At 50.7% G+C, this 22,504-nt stretch overlaps 2 protein-coding genes and 1 long non-coding RNA gene across 4 annotated transcripts in view; 2 read left to right on the top strand and 1 right to left on the bottom strand.

Annotated features, from left to right (window-relative positions):
* Positions 1-22,504, top strand: part of SND1 (staphylococcal nuclease and tudor domain containing 1) — a 411,286-nt gene that overhangs the window by 348,552 nt on the left and 40,230 nt on the right. The window lies entirely within an intron of this gene.
* On the bottom strand, positions 23-2,707 carry LRRC4 (leucine rich repeat containing 4). Its single transcript, XM_032304559.1, has 2 exons — positions 2,595-2,707; positions 23-2,405 (listed from the first exon to the last, which is right to left on the bottom strand). The coding sequence occupies exon 2, from the start codon at positions 2,303-2,305 to the stop codon at positions 353-355; it is 1,953 nt and encodes a 650-aa protein (XP_032160450.1). The 5' UTR covers positions 2,306-2,405; positions 2,595-2,707; the 3' UTR covers positions 23-352.
* On the top strand, positions 4,075-8,031 carry LOC116568856. Its single transcript, XR_004276765.1, has 2 exons — positions 4,075-5,002; positions 6,770-8,031. It is a non-coding gene; the product is annotated as an uncharacterized LOC116568856 (long non-coding RNA).

The following is a 22,504-nucleotide window of genomic DNA, read 5'->3' as shown; positions in this document are numbered from 1 at the left end:
CTCTTTAGGGATGTTTGTTTTAGCTTAGCTTAGCAGTTTCAGCCTCAGATCAGAAATCCCTTCTGGCATCATAGCAGGTTGACTTGCGGCTTCAGCCCCACAGCGTTCCCAAGAACCCCACTCCCCCTTTAAATAGAACTTACAAGTTAGAAAATAGTTTTGTTTTGATTTTTTGTTTTTAAATTTTAATATAATCTGTTTCTTTTACCAGCCCATAGATTTAATATATAAGCATATACAAGAAAAAGTCTCTCCCCACTCTGTACAAAAGTTGCTGTCTCGTGTGTGTGTGTGTGTGTGTGTGTGTGTGTGCATTCTATTGCATTTTATAAGTTTTTGGGGGGAGGGGGAGTCATATTTGAGTTTCCTGTACCTTGTCCTTGGTATGGGTCTGAATTATATAAGGTTCAGAGATTGTGGTGACTGTGGGGTGCAGAGAGTTCCCCAGGCTGTTTTCTGTCCAGTGGGCCCCATGTGCTGGTTTGTAGGTGTTGTAGTTAATATGGTCATGAATTGTGGGCAGCACTACTGCCCCCTCACCTGATACACTGGATGGAGCTGCTGTTGCCGCTGCAGACGCTGCCGCTGGGATGTCTTCATCCACCTGGATAATCTCAACTGTCCGGGCGGCTGTGACTGTACTCCTCTGCTGGTGCCGCTTGCGAAGTTTATAGAAGACAATCAACATGGCGGCAGCTAGCAGAGTCACTGCCACAAAGCAGCCAATGATGATCTTGGTGGTCTTCATGACTTCATCCAGGCTGGTCTGCATCTTATCATTGGTGTCTGTCGCGGGTACCTGCTTGGGCACACGGGTGGTCTGGATCAGCACCGTGGTAGAGGTGGTATACGCCGGCTGATAACCAGTGGACGTAGTAGGAACAGGCTTGTACTTGCGCGTTGTATCCTCAGGTGAGATCTCGGTGGTCTCCACTGTGACAGTGGTGAAGAAGCTGTAGTTGGAGGTGTTGAGCTCGGCCGTGCTCACGTTGAGGTAGGCCGAAGCGTTGGAGTTACCGGCCACATTGGTCACCATGCATGTGTATACCCCAGTGTCTGAGAGCAGCACGTGGGAAAAGTTCAAGGTGCCGTCGTTGAGGACAGAGATCCTTGGGTGGCGGGAGGCGTGGCTGAGCACTGTCCCATTGGGCAGCAGCCACTTCACAGAGGACATGGGGGGAGTCCGACACTTAAGTTCTGCCATCCGACCCTCGGAGATGTTGAGGTCCCGCGGGGCATCCATGATGAAGGGGGCAGAGCACTGGAAGGAGGCCTGGTCCACCTCCACCAGGTAGCGGCCCCGCATGTGCAAGGGAGCGTGACAGCGGCCACAGCAGGTAGAATTGGTGGGTATGTATTCCCGAAGCCACCAGGCTAGCCACAGAATGTCACAATCGCAGTTCCAAGGATTGTGGTGCAGGTGCAATTCCACCAGGTACCTCAGTGGGGTGAAGAGGTCATGGGGCAAAGAAGAGAGGTTATTGTGGGCCAAGTTGAGTTCCACAAGCGAGGCCAGCCCATCAAAAGCATTTCGCTCAATCAGGCTGACCTGTGAGTTCATGACCCACAGCTTCTTGAGGGAGCTTAGGCCATGGAAGGAGCCAGGCCTGATCTCAGGGAAGTGGTTGCCTGACATCTCCAGCTCTTCCAGCCCCACCAAGGGGGTGAGATTGGGCATATCTTTAATGTTGCACATGCCCAAGTTCAGGTACTTGAGGTTGAACAGTCCCTCAAAAGCGCCCTCGGAGATATACTCCAGCTTCTTGAGCTCCCCCAAGTCCAGGCGCATGAGGGAGGGCACCCGGTTGAAGGCATAAGAGGGGATGCTTTCTATGGGGTTGTTGCGAAGCCAGAGCTCCCGCAGCTTGGACAGGTACTCAAAGGCCCCACTGGGGATGACTGTCAGCCAGTTGTCGAACAGCTCCAGGGTGTTGAGGCTGGCCAGGCCGTTGAAGGCCCCCACCTCGATCTGCCGAATGGAGTTCCTGCCCAGCTGCAGAACCTCCAGGTGGTGGAGGTGGCGGAAGGTGTCGGCCTGGATCATCTGGATGTTGTTTTCCATGAGGTTGAGGTACCGGGTGTTGGAGGGGATACCCTGAGGGACCTCGGAGAGGCCCCGGCGGGTGCACACCACCTTGCTGAACTGGTTACTGCACGAGCAAACGGATGGGCAGTTCTGGGGCCCGGCGGAGGCGGCAGCGGCGATGGCTGCACACAGAATCCACACTTGCGCCGCGAGGTAGACTACGGGGAGCAGGACGGCATTCCAGGTGTGGTGCACAGTTACCTGCCACAAGAGCTTCATGGTGTGGCACGTTCATAATTCACCATCGCCTGGGATTTTGGCTCGGAAAGGAGAACCAGCCCTACCCCGGCTTAAATGAGCTAGGAGCTCCTCTTTCCATCTGGAGAAGGAGGTGGGGAGGGGGCGATTAGAGAGACGGAGCAGACCAGCGGGGGGCGCGGGGGGGGGATCATGCCCAACTAAAGCGTGGCCCCCGTCTCCAGCCTCCCCTCAAGGCAAACCCTCGGAACGCCGCGACTTTCTCTCCCCCGAGGCAACCATCCCCACCCAGTGAGTCGCTGTCACCTACCTCGGAAGGAAGGAATTGGCGTGGTGTCCTTAAGCGTTCTCCACGGGAGCCGGCCACGTCGTTGCCATTCTTACTTCTTAGTTTTAATTAACAAAGGGGGGAAGTCGAGGGGGTAGGGAGGGCAGAGGGGAGGGGTGGGGAGGGGAGGGGTGGGGGAGACAAAATGGCTTCTAGTAAATCCCGAGCAGGCTACGGCGGAGCGGCGGAGTTGAGGCGCGCCGGAGAGAGCCAAGGCCCGGCGGGCTATGCAGGTGCATGCCCCCCCCTCAGCCCGAGGAGCGGCGCCACCAGCGCTTCCCTGCTTTGTCCTTGGACCCTGGCACCGGCTCGCACCAGCCGCGGGGGATGCCGCTTCATCGCCGGAGCGTGCCTCCGGCGCCCCCAGCCCGCTCCCGCGGCTGCCGCCCGGCGGGGGTAAAGGGGCGCCCCGAAGCCTCCCAGGCCGCGCTCGCTGGCTCGCTGCTGCTGCCGCGCTGCCCCCCCGCCTTGTGTCGGCGGCTCCCGACCGGAGGCAGCTGGTGCAGTCGTTCGCTCGCGGGGCTGCGAGAGTTAAGAGGAGGTGTTCGAGGCTCCTTCGCCCTCCCCAGACACACACCCCCTTCTTTCCTCGCCTCTTCTCGGAAGGGTTAAAAAGAACCAAAACCGGGCTTAGTTTCCTAGTCCGCCGCGTGCCGGCGCGAGGAGCAGCAGTTCGTCCAGCCCCCGCGGGTCAGCGGCGTGGAGGCAGCGCGGGGACCGGCTCCGCGGGCCGGAGGAGCGCGCGGCGGCCGGGTCGCGCCCGTACCGCAGGCCCCTTCAGGGAGTCCGGGGGCGGGCGCGGGTCCGGCGGCGGCGGCGGCGGCGGCGGCCTCAGCCCCCGGTGGCGCGCAACCGCCCGCCGCCGCCCGCCGCAGCCGGGCCCCCGGCGCGCCGCCGGCTCTGGCTTTGTGCGGAGGCAGCGAGTTCCGGGCTTTGGCTCGCGGCGCCTTCAGTGGCTGCGCCGCCCGCGGACTGCTGCAGCGGCCCGAGCGCTGGCGGCGGCGGCGGCGGCGACGGCGACGGCGGTGGCGTGAGCAGCGGGGGTCGCGGCTGCGGGGAACGCTCCGGAGCCCGAGAACATGGTCCGCGCTCGTTAGCGGCGGCGGCGGCAGCAGCGGGGCCCCTGCGCTCGGCGCCCACCGTCTCCTCCTCGCGCCGGGCTCGCGGTGTTGCAGGCAGCAGCCACGCAGACTGCTCTCTCATCCTTTTGTCCTTCAGTCAGAACGTGAATGTACTGCTGACGCATACTGTTCTGGGGAGAAGATTAGCGTGATGCAGTGCTCTTATGTATGAACACCGCTCCCCCTCCGCTGCCTGCCCTCGAGGGGTTAACGCCGGCGCCTTCCAGCGCCGCGCCGCGCAGCCCCGAGCTCCGCGCCTCCGTCCGACTCCCTCCCTCCCTTCCTTCCTTCCTTCCTCCCTTCCTTCCTCCTTCCTCTCTCTCCCCCACCCCCCACCCCCCTCCCCGGCGCTTCCTCCCCGCCCCCTCTAGACGAGCGGAACGGAGCGGGCGAGCGAGCCGGAGTGAGCGTCAAGTGAGAGGCCGAGCGCAAGTCGCAGGCGTTCGCAGCTATTTTGGTCCAGCCGAGGGAGCCGCCGGGTGGCCGCTGATAGGCTGGAGCGGCGGGGCTGCGGCGGGAGAGACCGCGGCCCGTGCCCCGCCCCCGGGCGCCGGGCCCCCTCCGGCTCCGGACGCGGTGGGCTCAGGGGGCCGGGAAGCGGGCGGCGCGGCGGGGCTGCTGCAGTTGGCCGGCCTCCCGCCCGGACCGCGTCATCCTCACCCCCACCGACCGCTGACGGGGCGCCTGGCCGCGCAGCCCGGGCAGCATACGCGGAGTTCCGAGCTGCACGGTGTGGACGCGGGGGTGGCTGGGGCCGCTTGGAGCCAGAGGACCGAGAGCCTGGGCTCCGCGGCCCGCCCCGTGCTACTGCACGGGTGCCTCTTTGTCCTGCCCCTTTTCTTGCAAATTTCCTCACCGCTCCTCGGTTTTAACTTTGAAATGATAGTTTTCTTAATGAGGGTTGCAAGGAGAGCAGAAGGTGGAAGGAAAGACCAAGTGCGAGGAACCCGGGCAATAACGACATGGGACAGCAGAGCAGCCGGCGTGAAGGATTGAGATGAACTCCGCGAAACCACGGGAGAATCCGTTCACTCACGGAGCCTCAGCCAACACTTCTCACTCTTTTTCCTCGCAGTCCTGAGTCGCCCTTTCCCTCCCCAAGCCGGGTGAATGGAGAGGGGTGGGTCTTAAAGGCTTCTACCCCAGTGCTTCACTAGCTCCTCTTTGTTGCTGGATCTCCCTGAGAAGAACTGCTGACAACCTGCTCCCACTTCTGGGGAAGAGAAACTCTGGGGCATTGGACAGACCGGTGCAGGAGAGCAGGACTAGGTCAGCCTTTTCCCCCTGAAAAAGACTGCCCTTTTCTCTGCCTAGTGGGGGTGGAGCCATCTGTGGCTAAGCCCTGGGAAAGCGCTAGAATATGGCATTGGTTTAGTATTGCTTCTTTGGGGGCAAGGGGTGGGGGGCTGCCTCCAGACTCTCCTCCCTTGTGCCCCGCCCCTCCACCTTGACAAGCTTGCTCCTTAGGTAAACCCCCATCTCCTGCATGTGGGCTAATGCCAAAGAATGAGGAGGTCGTGGGTTTCCCAGCTCTCAGCATTCTGCCGCGCGGGTATCTCAGGATTGTCTGCTGCCCAGTAACCTGGTTTAGGGAATAGGCCCTTAAATATGCCAGGGAATTCTTGAATTCCTAGAAACAGATCTACTGAAAGCAAGCTAGATTCCCCATTGATTACCAAGACCTTTTGATCATGAATTTGCAGTAAAATAGTAACAACTATAATAGTTAATATGTTGCCTAAATTTACACAGTAAGTGGCAGAACCAAGATTTGAACCCTGGCAGGTAGCGGATGTGTAGAAACTTGGGCTTGGAGGTAATTCTCCAGTTTGCTCCCAGTCGATGAGAATTCTGGTTTCACTTATCCACCTCAAAAGTCACTTGCTAGGATGTTTATCTACTACTGCTCTCCACTGTAGTAAGAATAGATGGTTGGATGGAGAGAGAAAGAGATCTTCCTGTACCCTTGTTTAATCTTTGTTTCTCCAGTGAAGTAATTGCCATAGTTGCCTCCATTTTACAGGTGGAGCTCCTGATCTTGGGCAGGCAAATAATACGCTTAAGGTCATACATCCACAAAACAATAGAGCCAGCATTTCAGTCCAGTCCTCTAACCCTGAACCCAGTGTTTTCATCACTAGCAGAAGTGTTGTGTTTACGTTGCAGAAAGTAAATGACAGAAGTGGGGGTGGGGTGGCTGTATAAAAAAAGAATTCAGTGAAGGGTATGTGAGAAATAGAACAGAGGGTGGGAGAGGAAGGGCTGAGAAAATACATCTTTCAATTTGTTTTACTCCCAGTGACTAGTCAAGAGAAAGAATGAGAGAAGTGGAGGTGAGTCAGACCCTGATACTAAGCTTCATCTAGGCTCTTTGGTGGCTTCTTTTGCTTTCTTGTAAAGCCCCATCTGTACATCATCAGCTTTAAGCAGGACCCTACCAGTTTACAGACCAGGGAATGTAAATCCTATCCTGACAGGGATCTGGGCGGGAGAATCAGAAGCCCACCGGTGAATGGTTCCCGTCCTTTCCACAGCTGCCATCGAGCTGGTAGGATGCCAGCGGGCGCCCCGGCCAAGGACTAATGGCACCCTGGAATATGACTCCCTTTACCTCCTTAGGCGAAAGAGGGGATCTGCCCAGACTATTTCCTGCCAGTGCAGGCAAATTCAGACCCCATCTCTTCACTCCGGGCACTGCTAATAAAAGGTGGTGGCCCCATACTGTGTAGGTGGATGGAAGGGTGGGCTGCCTTGGGTCAAACCAGTACTTAGTAATGAGGTTGTCTCCCAGTAAATATTTGTGAGTGATGGATGACCATGAATATGCCCAAGCTTAGTGCAGCACATGGAGTTCTTGACGGGGCTGCTTTGCCCTCCATAGGCCAGCTGAGCTGAGAGCGCACCATAGAAGCTGTGGGCTAGACTGAGGCGGCTCTGGAGCCATGGGGGCCCACAGCCTCTTAACCAAGAGCAGCTCCGAAACCTCTAACCCTGTGACCTGAATGTCATCTGGCCATCATCCGTTGCTCTTCACAGCCCCGGGTTCTGATAGCTCCCTTGATTTGGAGTGGTGCAACCTGGAAACAGAGAAGAGGAAGGCTTCAACTTTGAGACGAAGAGAAGGAAGAAACACTGGGTTGAGAATGCTATCACTTGTGATTTCACACAGAAAGACTGCTGTGACAAAGCCAGAGAGAACTGAAGAAGCCAGGCACTGATGAGGCAAGGCTTTTGTCCGCAACTTGGTACCTGCCCTTAAGTTGGGATACCGGAGTTCTACTCTCCTTTCTGCCACTGTTACAGATCTTAAAACAGCCCCAAACATTGGTTTCTTCATCTGAAGGAAATAGACTAGAATATTCCCACCAGCTCTCATAATCCCTGGTTCCCACCTCTTCTCAGATACATAGATATGTGAAGAAGGTTGATCCATTGGGATGATAGCCAAGACTTGGAAATGAGCCACACAGTGGAAGAGAGTGCTTCCTTTAGTTTAATCTAGAGATCACAGTGCCAGAGCAGAGTAGATCACACTTTGTTTTCCCAGCTACTAAAAAGGCTGATGGATCACAGAATGTTAAAAGTTAAAGGTATCTTGGAGATCATCTGGACTCGACCTCTCATTATTGTCATTAATAAAGTTCAGAGAAGCATAGTGACTTGCCTAAAGCCACATGATTGACCACATCAGAGTCTGTCATTTCTGAGCTCCATCCATCAGTCGCATACATGCGACAGTGTATTAGCGCTGAAGCCTGGGGCTTGAAGATATTTCCAAATGCCTGTCTTCTGTGGCCTTACATGCAGATGCTGTCATTATACTTTGTTGGACTGGGATCAAGATGGGTCTTCGATAGAACCAGTCTGCCATTCTGAGTGACTTTGGAATCCTAATAAGAAGAAAAAGAAATGGACCCCCAGGGAACTCACTCTAAGGGGACCCAGGACTACCTCACTCAGCCAGGGTAATTGGACTCATGGTAAAGCCCAGAGGTAGACTACTCTGCACCCTGACATGCATCAGGCTCGGCACCCTGAGCCATTATCCCGAGCAGCCACTAGATGTCCACAATGCCTCATAGGGTTTGCCAGGAGTGAGCAATCTTCGGCAGGCTACTATCTTGGCCTCCCAACAGGCTTTTGGGTCCCTTATGATAGGTCCATCAGTAGAAGAGCACAGATGCTCTGAATCTCTAGTTCCCATTTTCAGTACCATTGGGCTACCAAACCCTACTCAAGCACCTTTTCCATTTTTGTACTTTTTATTCTTCCATTTGAGCAAAGGAAGAAAATGGTTTCAGAAAACAGGAAGGAAGGAAGAGAAAAAATTGTATGGAAATTATCCTCCACAAATGAAGGAAAGACATCAGTTGATTGGTGAATTAGCAACAACAGAACAGTATAAGAAACCATCTGTATGGAAATGGTCACCTCTTACCCAAGGCAGTGAACACATCATGTATACCCGAGCCCCCTTGCGTTTGCATCTCTCGCTCTCCCCCATGTATGCAACTCCCCCTGTAGGGTGAGCAGGTCACGAAGTCTTTAGTAGATAAGGTCACCATTGCAAAATAATAGTAAATATTCGTTTTCTTGGCTGTGGTCCTTTAGCAAAGCCGTGGCTGTGCTGTTACTGCACACAGTCATAAAAGAAATGGATTTTAGTCCTTGAGCCCAATGAGTCAAGGTGACACAATTGTTCTAGAAGGACCCACTCTTCCACAGGCCCTCAGAATCCACTGTTCTTTTCCCCCAAGGACTCTGGTCTTCAAGAAAGTCAGAAGGAAGTAGACAAAAAAGCACTTTCTCTGCAGGTCCCATCCAGAGCAATTTGCAAAAACCTTGGCAAAGAAGAGACAAGATGCTTAAGAAGAATGGCAGAAAAAACTCTAGAAGGGAAGGGCCTTTCCCTCTCCTGAGGCTAGTTTCCTAGGGCTTACAGTTTCTTTGTGGGCTGCCAGGCCTGAGTGAAGGGAGAAACCTCCCAATGCCCCCCACGGTCTCCTCTTTTGGAATAGTCGGTTTGGTGCCCATTTTAGCCACAACCTCCTGTGTGTTCAAACACACCAGAGGTCCAGCCAGAAGCCTTAGAAATGTTCACCCCTGGGGGTGCACTGGCCCACTACAGGCTCTTGTATTCTGGCCTTCTCTTTAACTCCTTTTATATGGCAGTAACAGTAATGATGTGAACAGCGGTTTTTACTTGGGAGTTCTTACACATGTAATCCTCACAGCTTTCATATGGTGGGTATCATTAGACTCCCCATTCTGCAGATGAATTTAAGCCGCTTTCTCGGGGTCACAGAATTAGTAAGTGACCGTGGTAGTTTCTTGAGGCTGTCATAACAAATAACCAAATATTTGGTGGCTTGAAACATCAGTAATGTATTATCTCACGGTTCTAGAGGCTAAAATCACAAAATCTGGCAAGGCCATGCTCCCTCCAAGGGCCCTAGGGGAGAATCTGTTCTCTGCCTCTTCCAGCTTCTGGTGACAGCCGCATTCCTTGACTTGTGGCTGCATCACTTCGATCTCTGCCTGTGTGGTCATGTTGACTCTTACTATTCTCTCTCTCTCTTTCTCTCTCTGCTTTGTGACTTATAAGGATACTTACCATTAGATTTAGAGCTGACCTGGGCAATCCAGGATGATCTCATCACAGGATCCTTAATTATATCTGCAAAGACCCTTTTTCAAAATAGGGTAATAGTCACAGATCTGGGGATTAGGATGTGGATGTATTTTTCTGTGGGTTCATTCAGCTTACGACAGTGACTGCACCAGGTTTCAGTCTCAGATCTGTCTAGTGCCCACCTTCCAAACCACTGTGAGCTGCCGCTTAAGAGGCAAAGGAAGAGAAGGGTACATCTGACAACCTGTAGTGTGGCTCCCCCACACACCTGTGCTGGAGGAGTAGAGGTGTGCCATGTAAGCTGGGCGGCCACGGGGAAGGGAGGGAGTCCCTTGGTCAGCTCCACAGTTAGGACAGAGCATCTGAGCCAAGTGGAGGGGGCAGGTCGACCAGACAGACTTAAGGCATGTGCGTCCTGTTGTTTACTTTATGCTTCTCCTGATTCCTTGTCTTGGTAATTTGCTCACTCTTTCTTTATCGGGCCTCTAGATTTTATCCCAAAGATCTTAGGACATTTAAGCATTTACCAGTAATACTAGAAGTACCTTTTGACATTACTACAAAATCTGGCTCATGTATAACTGTCTCACATAAATGGTGAACATCCTGCTTGTTGAAGATTAAAAGATGCCTTAAGATCAGAGTCCAGCGGGTATGGGTGTGGCACTGGGAGTTATGCGTAGAATGGCTTTTCACGTATCACCACTGTAAAATTGATCTTTAGGTGGGGCTCCCTGCCTGCAGTTAACCTTTTCATGGACAGATTTGCCAGGTGTGTATAAATGGGTTCATTTTTTGGTTGGGAGAAGCCCAAACAAGTTTTTCCCCCAAACTGACTCTTACAAGACAGTTTGGAGCTTGAGAGGAAGAGGCGCAGTGTGTGTGTGCTTGCACGCGTGCTGGTGAGCATTGTAGTGGTGGTTATGAGAGTATTCCGGAGTTAGACGCCTAGGTTCAAGTCCTGCTTCTGCCTCTCGCATACTGCGTATGGCTCGAATTCTTTGTGTGTGAAGTAGGATTAGTAACTGTAGCTACTGTGTGCTATTACTGGACCAGAAGGAAGTAAGGGAGAATGCAGTCTGTCTTAGCAGCTATTATTTTCTCATATGGAAACTAGTGTAGAAATGAAATAATTTATCCAGAATCAATTATTGAGATAATCCTTTTTTCCTCTCCCCCTCACTCCCCATACTTCCCTGTTTTTGGTAGCATACCTAATTTAGATGTTTTAGTTCTACATTAGCAATAAGAAGGTGGTTTTTGTTGTTCTTATCAGTTAATATTTTTTTTTAGCTCTTTCTTGACTGGGGCGCCTGGGTGGCTCAGTCAGTGGGTTAAAGCCTCTGCGTTTGGCTCGGGTCATGATCCCGGGGTCCTGGAATCGAGCCCCACATCGGGCTCTCTGCTCAGCAGGGAGCCTGCTTCCTCCTCTCTCTCTGCCTGCTTGTGATCTCTCTCTGTCAAATAAATACATAAAATCTTTAAAAAATCTTTCCTGACTTACAGGTCAGAAAGAGTGCGGACCCTTCTCCCAGCTTCCCCTAATGTAAACGTTCCTAGATGATCACAGAACGTTTCTTCAAAACTAAGAAATCTACCTACTTAAAGACATCGCTTTTTACTCTTGCCCTCTACACTGTATTCTCCACAGCCGCCCAAGTGCTCTGTGTGACATTCTATCATATTGTTACTGATTTGCTTAAAATGCTCCTGTGTCTTCCTTTCATAATGGAAATAATAACCAAACTGCTTACCGTGGACCACAGGCCCTAAGCCATCCTTGCCTTGCCTGCGCCTCAACCCTCGTATTTTTATCATCTTCCTCATTTCCTATGCTTCAGCACTTCTTCCTTCTCTTAGGATACTCTAAGCTTGTTCTCCCTATTAGGGCCTTTGCTCTGTCCTCCCCCTGGAGTGTTCTACCCCTACTTTTCAGGTGGTTGGCTTCTCCGGAACAGGTTCTCTGGAGAAACTTTCCATGACTGCCTTGTCTTAAAATAGTCCCAGCACTCACAGTCACGTTACGCTAAGGGTTTTATTTTCTTGTTTTATTTTACCATTATCTGAAATGATCTTGTTTATGTGTTTGTTCGCTTATTTATTACACATCCCCATGAAAGCAGAGGCCCTTCCCATCTTGTGTCCAATACCTTGATCATAATAGTGAATTATTTCAGAGGAAAGGGAAGGATTCTCAGGCCTATGTGAATAAGAGCTCAAGCCTCCCTAGCCATATATCAACAGCCCAAGCCCTGCTCTATAAATCTTTGCAAAGATAGGTGAAGAATCACCAGGGTTTGGTCTTGTTATGTCGGGAAAATTGAGGAGGATCCTAGTGACCTTGAGGTTTCCCCAGTCCTCAATTTTTAGAATTCCTCACCCCTTGGTGACAGATTCATGGGTGAGAGTTGTGTGAAGGTGGAGAGACTCACACATTCTTGGCAGTTGTGCTGTGTGAGGCCTGGGCAGAAGAGTGAGGATGGGTGCACGGATACACTCGACTGTGCTCAGATACACATGTGCCTGTCATTTTCAAATTTGCTAAAGTGCATTTTCTCCAAAGGGAGTGGGGGCTGTTGAGCCTGAAATAGGGAACACCAGGACAGTAAGATCAAATGCTTTGAAAGTGGCTGTGCCAACGCTTTTTGCTAATTAAAGAATGTTAGGACAATCACCACTAGCAGCAGTAAAGGGCGCCCCATTACCTCTCTTTATGGAGAGCTGGGTAAATTTAAAGGCAGCTATAAATATCCCACTGAGTGCCTGTGCTATAGCACAGTCGGTGGGCATCCAGCTGGGCAATGAGAGGAGCCCAGAGCCTGTGTCCAGGGTCCTCATCTCTATTAGCTGTCAGTCCTCAAATTCTGCATGACTAAAGAACAAACAATTCCATCAACAAACTCTTAATTTAAAGCACTCAGGTGGAGATGATGCAAAAACAGCTGTGCGGTGAGCCTGACTGGGAGCCCCAGCCCCCTGGGTCCCTCTCCAGCTTTGTCGTTGATTTCCTTTCCCTGTTGCCTTGAGGGAACATGTTTCTTCATATTGCGACTCCGTTTTCCCCAACTATGAGTGTGTCGCAGAATTTTTTTTTTTTTCCCAGTCCCTTGGCTTTGAGCTAACCTCCCGGGACTGTTCGAGGGCCCCTTAAGGAGCAGCTCACTGCTCCAGGGGAAAACTTAGTTTAGAAAGTGTGGATGAGATGAGAACATACTTTTTATGCTTACGCTGGGGAATTTCTGACTGAATTTAAGAAGTATGCTCAGGTTGGAACGTTCGCTGTTTCAGTCAGTTGAGTTTGGCTTGAGACCTGTTGTGTCCTTTCCAGCATTTTCTTCTTGAATCTCTTGTGTGGCCTCCAGGCCACTCTAATCCCCTTGGTTTATAGAACAGTGCCATTTGGGCACTGCCTCTTCTCTGCCAATCTTCTTGATCTGCTGTTCAGTTTCTTTGTGGGTCAGCGTGTGTGGCCATCAAGTTGCCTCACACAACTGCTGCATTGTTTCCAGTTTCATGCTGCTAGCTTCATCCATGGCTAGAGCTTTCCTAGTTCCAGTTGCTGTGGCCCGTAATGTGGGTTCATTTGATCCTATCTAAGGAGCTTCAGGGGTAGAATTGGAGGGACTCTAACAGATATGTGGGCTTGGATTTCGTCTGTTAGTTGATGTTGTGACCATCCTCCCTGTGCCACCCCCCGCCCCCATCCTTGAACAGAGGGACAGGCTCTTTACCCTTCGGAGTGAAGGGGAGTGTAACGCTGGGAACACCAGGAGACCAGCCTGGAGCTCACACCACTGGCTTCCCCATGAGTCATCAAAGGACTGATGGGTAGCTTGGCTGACACCCAGGTTCCTGGAGGCTGCTGCATCCTTTCTCATTGTGGTATGAGCCTCTTCAGGAGTTTTGTCTCCCCACCCTCCAGTCTGTTCTCTGATCCATGTTTTTAAACAGGAGTTCTATCTGCAAATGCTTCCGGTGGGAATCACCTTTGTATCTAGAGGAATTTGGGGTGGATGCGCATGGAATAAAGAAGCTAGCACCTTCCATTCCTCTAACAAATTTAGAGAATTGGAATTCCTCGGTTGGTTGGTTGGTCAGTTGGTCTGCTCATATTCATATTCTCTCTCTTTCTCTTACTGCCTCTCACACACTGTTGAATTTGACCCGAACTGATAGATCTGTTTGTTTATACTCAAGGGTAACATGACTACCTTGAAACATAAGCTCCTTTACCTCAGAATACCACCACCCTAGCTATGAACCCTGCTTTCTCAGTTTTTGTCTCACCTCCAGCTGGGAATGCTAAGCAGTATGCTCCCGGGGAGCCTGTCACGTTGGTCTACTTTACACTGTTTCTCTGAAGGACAGCAGACTGAAATGGCTGGGGTGCTAAAGCCCCAGCTTTTGTGGGGTGACGAGCTGGGGATCTGGAAGCCTTTTATCACCGTATCTGGACACTGGCAGCCTGGCTGGGAGGAGCCCTCATTCTGGATCACTCTCTTTGTGACTAGGGCCAGTTTATGTGGCAGCCCAGTGAGGCTGCTTGATTTGTATTCGGTGCACAAACCATGGGGGGAGGGGGAGTCCTTTAGGAGCCCTGCCAGCCAGTAACTCTGAAAGGATCCTTTGTGTAATTGAGCAGTCTCCAGGCTAGAGAAGGGCAGCCGCCCTACCCACCCCCACCTCCCCAGCCGGCCCCTCTGGCCTGGCAGCCTGGTGGTGCTTTGGATCTGGCATCGCGCCCTTGGGATCCCTCCTGGAGAGGAGGCCATCTTGGGGTTCCAGGGGCATGGAGCAATTTCAGCTTCATCCCTCCTGCCATGGCTTCTGGCAGTCTGCCCCCAAATGCCAGTCTGTGGGATCTGTTGAAGGCCACGTGCATGCACGCGAGACAGTAAGTGAAGGAGAGATGAATAGGAAAAGACCAAACAAGCAACCAGTTGGGGACATTCTCATTCTCTCTGGAAACCTCAGCTAGGACAGAGACTGTCTGGCACTGTGTTCAACTGCTCCACCCAGCTCTCGGGGGGCCGGACCCTCTGCTGGCCTGAGTCTTTTCAGTTTCCTAACCACTTAAAGCAGTCTTTTGCTCCTATATCTGCAGAGGGACAGGAATAAGCTCCCCTGCTCCTGGGTACCTGGCAGCTGCAGGGGAAAATTCTTTGTCACCTTGAGACCAAGAGGCGCCCCCACTCTGATAGGCCAGGCAGAACTCAGGCCTTCAGCACCACCGCCCATAGCCTTAGCCCACTTTCAGAGCTGCCTGAGGAGTTGGCTCCCCGCCCACTCCTGTCTCGGTCTGAGTCTGTCCCTTTAAGAATGTTGTTTGTTATTAATGAGTTTTCTAAACACATAACCTTGACTCGCTTGCTTAGGTGAACCAGCCCATTCTCATTAAATACTGTTTTCTAGGAAGAAGAAGAATTAAGTAGGTATTGAATTTTTCTAAAGCCTCACATGTAAGCTAGAGCACAGTAGTGCTGGTAAGCAGGGCAGGGGAGAGGGGTGTCTTAGTCTCTGACCCCCTAAACATCTTCATGTTAAGCTGTACCTTTGGTGGAGAAAGCCAAGAGACTGGCTGAATTTTGTCTCACGTGGCCCATGTCAGAGGGGACTCCAGTTCTCCCTGTCCCCTCCTTTCAGCACTGCTGGCTTTCTCTCTCAGTGGCTCCTTTGTCAGGGCTAAAACCCCCTTTGTAAGTCATTTGCCCAAACTATCTTGAATATTTTTTTTAAGATTTTATTTATTTATTTGACAGAGAGATAAAGAGTACCAGCAGGCAGTGGGAGAAGCAGGCTTCCCGCTGAGCAGAGAGCCTGATGCAGGGCTCCATCCCAGGAGCCTGGGATCATGACCTGAGCCGAAGGCAGCCGCTTAACAGACTCAGCCATCCAGGCGCCCAAGTCTTGAATATTTTGATCAAGGGCCTGATGTCCAGCTCTTCGGACAAAAATATGACCAAAAAATATGGTTGCCCATGTTTTAGTCTGTCCTAAATAACATACTAAACATCGCAACACTTTGTAAGGAGTGTCCATTAAGTAGGACAGTGTCACCCGACAAATACTTTGCTATCATTAGAAACCTCTAGGAGGGGCTGTGGGCCTGAGAGGGGCTGTGTGTGGGACCAAGAAGCTAGCAGAGCAGGGTGTCCTGCACTGGCCTGTATTTAGCCTCTCCCCAGGAACATTCTTTGGTCCCTAAGAGGAGCAGACATTGCCTCATTCAGGGACTCACCCACAGACTCAGTACCACCATATCCAGATACTTTGAGGAGAAGAAAACCCAGGGAAATATGTCCATTCAGCTGAAGGAATGTTTTCCCCCAGACCCAGCTCCCATGCCCGGTGCTCTGCAGCCACACTTGAGCCAGTGAGCGGCCCCTGTGGTTTATGTGTTATTCACTTCTCTGCTCGGTGCGGTCGAGGAGCTTTGCCACCCTGATGTGTAGCACAGAAAGATTTATTCAGGCCCCATCCACAAAGGGACGGGGAGGCTTCTGAAGAAATGGGCTTTGTAGACAAACGCAGCCCTGCCTCCCTCATAGAGATCTTTGTCCTCACCCCTGTCCCCTCCCCAAGCAGGTCAGGGTAACAGAAATTCTGAAACAAGTAGCATGAAAGCTGGTGGCCAAGGAATTTTCTGCATGGCCCCATGTATAGGCAGCATGCTTTTTATTTTTTTTTTTTTAAGATTTTTATTTATTTATTTGACAGAGAGGTACAGAGAGCACAAGTAGACAGAGCATCAGGCAGCAGGAGAGGGAGAAGCAGACTCTCCATGGAGCAGGGAGCCTGATGCGGGGCTCGACCCCAGGACCTGGGGGTCATGACCTGAGCTGTAGGCAGACATTTAACTGACTGAACTGCCCAAGCGCCCCTACATTCTTCTTTTTAAAAATTCTTCCTTCTTTGCTCTCACCTTGCTGAAGTCACTCATTGTTTTTACCTCAACAAAGATAATAAAACATTTTTTTATTTATTTTTAAATTATTTTTATTAACATATAATGTATTATTTGCTCCAGGGGTACAGGTCTGTGAATCATCAGGCTTACACATTTCACAGCACTCAATACAAGCATTTAAAATAAAGAGAGAGGCTTGTCTTCACTTCCCCCACCTGCTATATGCTTTAAGAGAACCTTCAAGAAGGGATGGCTTTACTCACCTCCTCAGCCTTTTCCCACTCAGTCCTTTCTTGTTCCCCGTGGTTCATGCGGAATAGAAGCAATGTGCCTTTTTCTGTATTGATGGGTCTCGTTCGGTCATTGTGTACATTTGTCTCTGTGGCCTGCTAATGCCATTTGAGTTTCCAAAATCCTTATTTTGCAAATCCACTTGTGTCCTGTGTTTAGCTCCCGATTACAGGATTAGCAGAGATTATAGAATCCGTCTGATGTCCTCTCCAAGCTTTCTATCAGATTTATGGCTATGAATTGAGGAATTGGTGCAATGATAAAATGCAAACTAGAGGCAGATAGGTTCACCGGTAGGGAGGGGGGAGGGAAGAGAAACTTTCGTAAAGAACAGGAGCGGTATAATGCCCTGATATTTGGATCAGAACCATTTAAGAACCTGAAAACCTAGACTTTCTGACTGTCCCTTCATAGCTCTGCTGGACCAGCTGCGCCCTCTTCCCTAGACTGACTTCATGAACCCTGACTCTTCTTTCTGTCGCTGCAGCCAGAGGAAAGCTCTAAGCAGATGCTCTGGGTGGCATCCTCTACTAAGAGCTCTCCTGTCATCAGTCCCTGTGGCCTCCATCTTGTCAGTTCCCATTAGACCGCTCTCCTGCTCTACCCTGAAGAGCCCGAGAGGCTGGCAAAAGACGGAGATGGGCTTGGGATACAGAGAAATCCCTAAGCCTCAGAAATATGAGGGGATCCGGCTATTTAGTTTTGTTGTGGAGGTTGTAAAAAGACCTGTAACCATGGAAAAGGCTCATGGTGTTTAGGCTATAGATGGTTTATGCTGCAAGTAATAGAACATCCAAGCGGGAAATTTATGATCTTATGTAAAACGTCAGTCCCAAAGTAGGGGAGCTCCAGGGTGAGTTGGTTTAACTGAGATGCGGCCCCAGATCAGAACAGACACCTTGGTTCTTCCCATCTTTTCTGTTGTGGCATTCTCTCAGCATGACCACAGGTGTCTTTCTTGGCTACAGAATGGTTGCCATAGCGCCAGGCATTGCATGCTCACACACCAATCCCCATAGGCAGGAAAACACAGTTTATTTTATGCCTTCTCTTTTTAAATACAAAAATATCCTTCCCCACATGCCTTTAACTTCTTATATCTTGTTATCCAGATTGAGATGAGACATCACCTTTATGTGGGACTAACAAAGGGTGTGCTCTTCTCCTCCACTCAAATGATTGGCTGAGACTAGGCGTTCATAGGGTCCGTGTATTTGGATGGGGGAGAAATTATATCTTTATTATTAAATTCTAGCTCAATTTAGCATTTCCTTTGAGTAGGAATGTAACAAAAAATCAGTAAAACTAGCATGTCTGTAACTTTATGACCAAAAGAAATCAGAACTATTTTCCAATCATATTATAATAGTAGCAGGAATTCCACAATACTTTACTCCTATCACTGCCTTGAAATTACAACTCTTAGACCTCTGTTTGACCTTGTTATTTAGTGTGTTAATAAAGAAACACATTTATTTACTATATCCTGATTTTTGTGGCTTCTAAAAGATTTTTTTTATCCTTTTTTTAAAATTTTTATTTATTTATTTGATAACCAGAGATCACAAGTAGGCAGAGAGGCAGGCAGAGAGAGGCGGGTAAGCAGGCTCCCCGATGAGCAGAGAGCCCGATGTGGGGCTCAATCCCAGGACCCTGAGATCATGACCTGAGCCAAAGGCAGAGACTTAACCCACTGAGCCACCTAGGCACCTCTCTAAAAGATATTTTAATAACTTTTGGCATCGTTGGCTTCCTTTGCAATCCTGTACATTTTAACTTGTATATTCAAAAATATTATTCTGTTTCCTTCCCTCCCTGCCAGAGAAGTCCATGGCACAAACAAAGAAACAAACAAAAACATTAGACTCACATGCAGTTATCACAAGGAAAAAATGATCGACAGTGGCCAGTAGGGAGAAGGAGAAATGGCCGTTGAGTGGGCAACCTTTGGGCAACTCTCGGGTCCCCAGAGTGTCTCCCGCCCTGGTCTTGCCTGCCTGTGTTCAGTTCCCAACAGAATCTCCCAAACTCCGGGAATTTTTAGACCACCTGCAGGCTGTTGCCAAATCCAAGCACCACCACACTGTTATTTCCCTAATGCTTTAAATCTCTGTGTTCTTTCTGAAATTAGTTATTTTAAAGGAAACTTCCTTAATTGGAAATGTATCACTTGCTGTAGATGAGAGGAAAGCTTGAACATAAACGTGGAGAACACAGAACAGTGGTACTGAATTCTGGCTAAGGCCTGTTTGCCTGCAAGGCCCGAGCCTGAGGGGTGCCATGCCCTCTTTTTGTTAAAGACAGATTAGCACCAAACTGAGACTTTCTCCTTAACTTCATCAGAAAAGCTGAGAAATAACTGAGAGAGGGATACGTGTGGTTATCGTTTTATGCCCTTTCACACCCCCGCCAAAACAAAATAGTTCAGTTCCCTGGGGAAAGCAGGCTTATGGTAGACCCCCCCTCATTGTATGGCCTACTGACCCCCACTGACAAAGAAGATAGGGTTAGTCTCACTCATGTTTCTGAACCTGTCATCTCTTAAAGATCAATGCTTTCTAAGAGCTCACAGACCACATCTCAACAACTGGGTCTGGGATTTGGTCCAGGATAGACTTTAAGCTTTCTTACCTGTGGTTTGTGAATTCACCGTTTTTCCTTTCCTTCGCTCTGATCTTTTTTCCCCTTTTTAAAGGTCAGACTAGCATTTGCCTGTTTCCCTGCTAACAGCATCTCTTCTCTCTGATCCCTGAAAGCATACAGACTGTAATCTAGCAACTTTAGGTGAGCTGATTAGGCTTGCTGTTATACGATGGGACTTTAAGGGGGAAGGTATCGGTCTTGGAACCCCATGGCAGAAGAAGGCCCTCCTCCCTAGGCACAGCCCCAAAGCTCAAAGGGAAGCAAACTAGATGAGCAAAGGCCCGGGAAGTCAGACTGCTGCCCCAGAGTTCCAGGCTGTGGTCCAGGCAGCCGAGGCACCTGCCAGAGAGGGGACGGAACAGAGCCTGAAGGTACAGAGCCAGGGGTTGGAATCTGGCTGTTTGAGAGCTAGAAGGAAGCTCCCATCTACTCCCTTCCCAGGAGGAAACACAAACTCAAGAATTTAAGTGGCTTACCTGAAAGTCTCCCTGGCAGAAAGTAGTGGCAGAGCTAAGATGGGACCCAGGGGCTCTTTCCATTTATTGTCTGAAGTCTCATGCCCTTCAGCCCAGGGTTAAAGTTGATCTGGGGTCATGGGCTCACCTCTCTCCCCTTCCTCAGCTCTTCTTCCCCTCTCCTCCCTTGTCACTGTCACCCCTTTGTCCTCACTTTCTCCACCAAGCTCCTGAGGACAGAGCAGCACTCCTGAGCCTTCTTTTGTTTCTGGGGCCTCCTAGGGTTTCTGTCAAAGCTGCCAGAGAGGATGTTCTTGGTGGTATGGTCAAACCTTTGTGCCCCATGGACCTCTCCTTTATGTAATGCTGGTGCTTACAGGCTTCCCTTATGACAGGGGAGACGGGAAGGAAAGCCCAAAAAGGTACAAGAGGAAGCACTTCTTTCTCTGCTCCCCTGCCTCCTCTCATAAAGGTTCTAGCGGCCAAGTATGGTGGTGTCTGAGGTCTGCATTTTTCTTCTTTCCTGTTCTTTTCTGGACATCAGAGAACACAAGAGGTAGCAGCTCTTGGTTGGGGAGGGATCAGCGCACAGGCCCTGAGTTAGAGCCGGCAGTGGGTGGGTGGGTGGGTGGGTGGGTGGGTGGGTGTGTGTGTGTGTGTGTGTGTGTGTGTGGTGTGTGTGTGTGTGTGTGTTTGTTTTAATTTAGGAAGCGCACAGGCCCTGAGTTAGAGCCGGCAGTGGTGTGTGTGTGTGTGTGTGTGTGTGTGTGTGTGTGTGTTTGTTTGTTTTAATTTAGGAAACCCTGTTGAGAAAAACAGCCTGACCCTAGCTGACTACTTCTGCAGAATTTCTCCTGGAGCTGTTAGTCGTGTGCATGTTTGCACATTGAGTGTGTCTGGTGGGCACACTTGTCTGTGAGTGTGTGCTGCTATCCCCTCCCCCCACCCCAAGCAGACCTGCATAATGCCTCAACTGAGAAGCTTTCCTTAATGGTTTGAAACACAAATGTTATTGTCTTTGAGTTAAGTGGTTCAATTAGCGCTGATTGGAAAGAGTGGGATGAACTGGGGAAACATGCAGCCTGTTTGTTAACAGCCTTGGGAATCATCAGAGGGAAAGGAGGGAGGGAAGGTGTTGCCTCGGGAAACTGCTTCAGGGGGTGGCCTGGCCCACCGCATGGCTTGGGGGGGGGAGCTGCCAGGACCAATTTTTGTTTTGGGCGCAGGAGAGCAGAAAGTTGTTAGGAGAGGGGGAGTGTCAGGTTCTCGGGCGATTTGGAGGGTATGTGGGCCGTCCAGTTGCAAGCGATCTGTTCTCTGCATAGGCGAGTCATCACTCCGCAGGGAGATGCCTGCACCCCACGGGCTTAGGGCTGCTCACTTGCCTGTAGTGGGGAATCCTTTCTCTGGTTTGCAGAACTTCCTTCCAGCAATTCGCATGGGTGTCTGTCTTTCAGTCTCCCAGAGAACCCCTACGGGGAAGCCGAGCAGGATTGCTTAGCCTTTTGGAGCTTAGAAGCAACCTCAGAGATCTTGGCCCTGTAGTCATTCCTGGTTGTAGATGTGGGGCCTGGATCTTCACCCCTGAGGATCTGCTCCCTCTCCAGTCTTTTCTTTGGCTACCACAGGAGGAGCCAATCCAGCCATCGTTTCAACCCCCAGGATTGATCGCTCTTCCCTTTCCGTCCAGGTCTCTTAACTAAAGTACTTTGCAGAGCTCGGTGATTGATCTGTTGTTCTGTCCTGACCCCCAGAAGGTTTCCTCTTTCCATTCTGGGTAAAAGAACAAGGCCTGGCTACCCTCTGCTTTTATTCCCCCACCCTCACTCACACCCACCACCCCACCACCCCACCCCACCCCCAGCTGCCCCATTTCAGTTCTCACAGGGCCTCCCGAGGAGGACGCTCTCTTGTTAGGTGCCACCCTGACACAGGGCCCGGCACTTCCCCTCTTCCTTCTCTCTCCTCACGGGCCCATGGTGGTTCTAACCGCCCCACCACCTCTTGACTTACGGATGAGAGTGGAAGACTTCAGGGGCTTCACGTGTCACGACCTGTCTGTGCGGCAGGATGGCGGGATGCTTAGCACTGGGGACTTGGGAATTGGCCTCGCTTTTCAGTTCCGGTCTGTCGCTCACTGGCTGTGTGGCCTTAGACCTGACGGCACTGAACCTCTTTAACCTTCAGTCTCTTCCTTGTGAAACAAGGATATTATTAGTAAGTACAGTAAGGAGAAGACAGCGTCCAGAGAGCTCAAGGTGGAGGAAGGGAGAAATGGTAAGGTCTCAGAGCAGCAGGTCTCTGGTGGGGATGTGAAGAGGAAAGGTTTCCCAGGGAGCAGTGCATTCTGTAGCAAGAACTAAGCTCGGGCACACCCTCTGCCCCAGGCAGGTGGCCTCAAGGACCAAGGTCCCATTCACTTTTTATAAAGGGGCTGAGCCAGGTGCATGCGTGTGTGTGTGTGTGTGTGTGTGTGTGTGTGTGTGTGTGGAATTAACAGAAGGAGATGTTTACCCAGCTTACACTCTTCTTTCTCTCTTTTTTCTTTTTGGCATGTGGAAAATTCTTGTTTGAATATCCCTATGGGGATAAAGAATTTCTGCAAAAACCACTGTTTTCTGGTGATCTTACCTCCATTTCTATATCATTTATGGACAGATTGAGTCAGTGTAACCCAGCAGGTCCTGAAGAGTCTCCTCACCTAATCATTCCCCTGCTGAACCCCTTCCCCAAACAACCCCTGCCCCTAGAGCCTACACTCCCACACCAAGGAAAGAAAGCTTCTGTAAGTTTTGCCTTCACTGGCTTGAGCAATTCAGTTACTGTGCTGTATCAGGGAGATC

This window comes from Mustela erminea, chromosome 11, assembly GCF_009829155.1.
Source record: "Mustela erminea isolate mMusErm1 chromosome 11, mMusErm1.Pri, whole genome shotgun sequence".
Lineage (NCBI taxonomy): Eukaryota > Metazoa > Chordata > Mammalia > Carnivora > Mustelidae > Mustela > Mustela erminea.
This window is presented reverse-complemented; position numbering and strand designations above follow the sequence as displayed.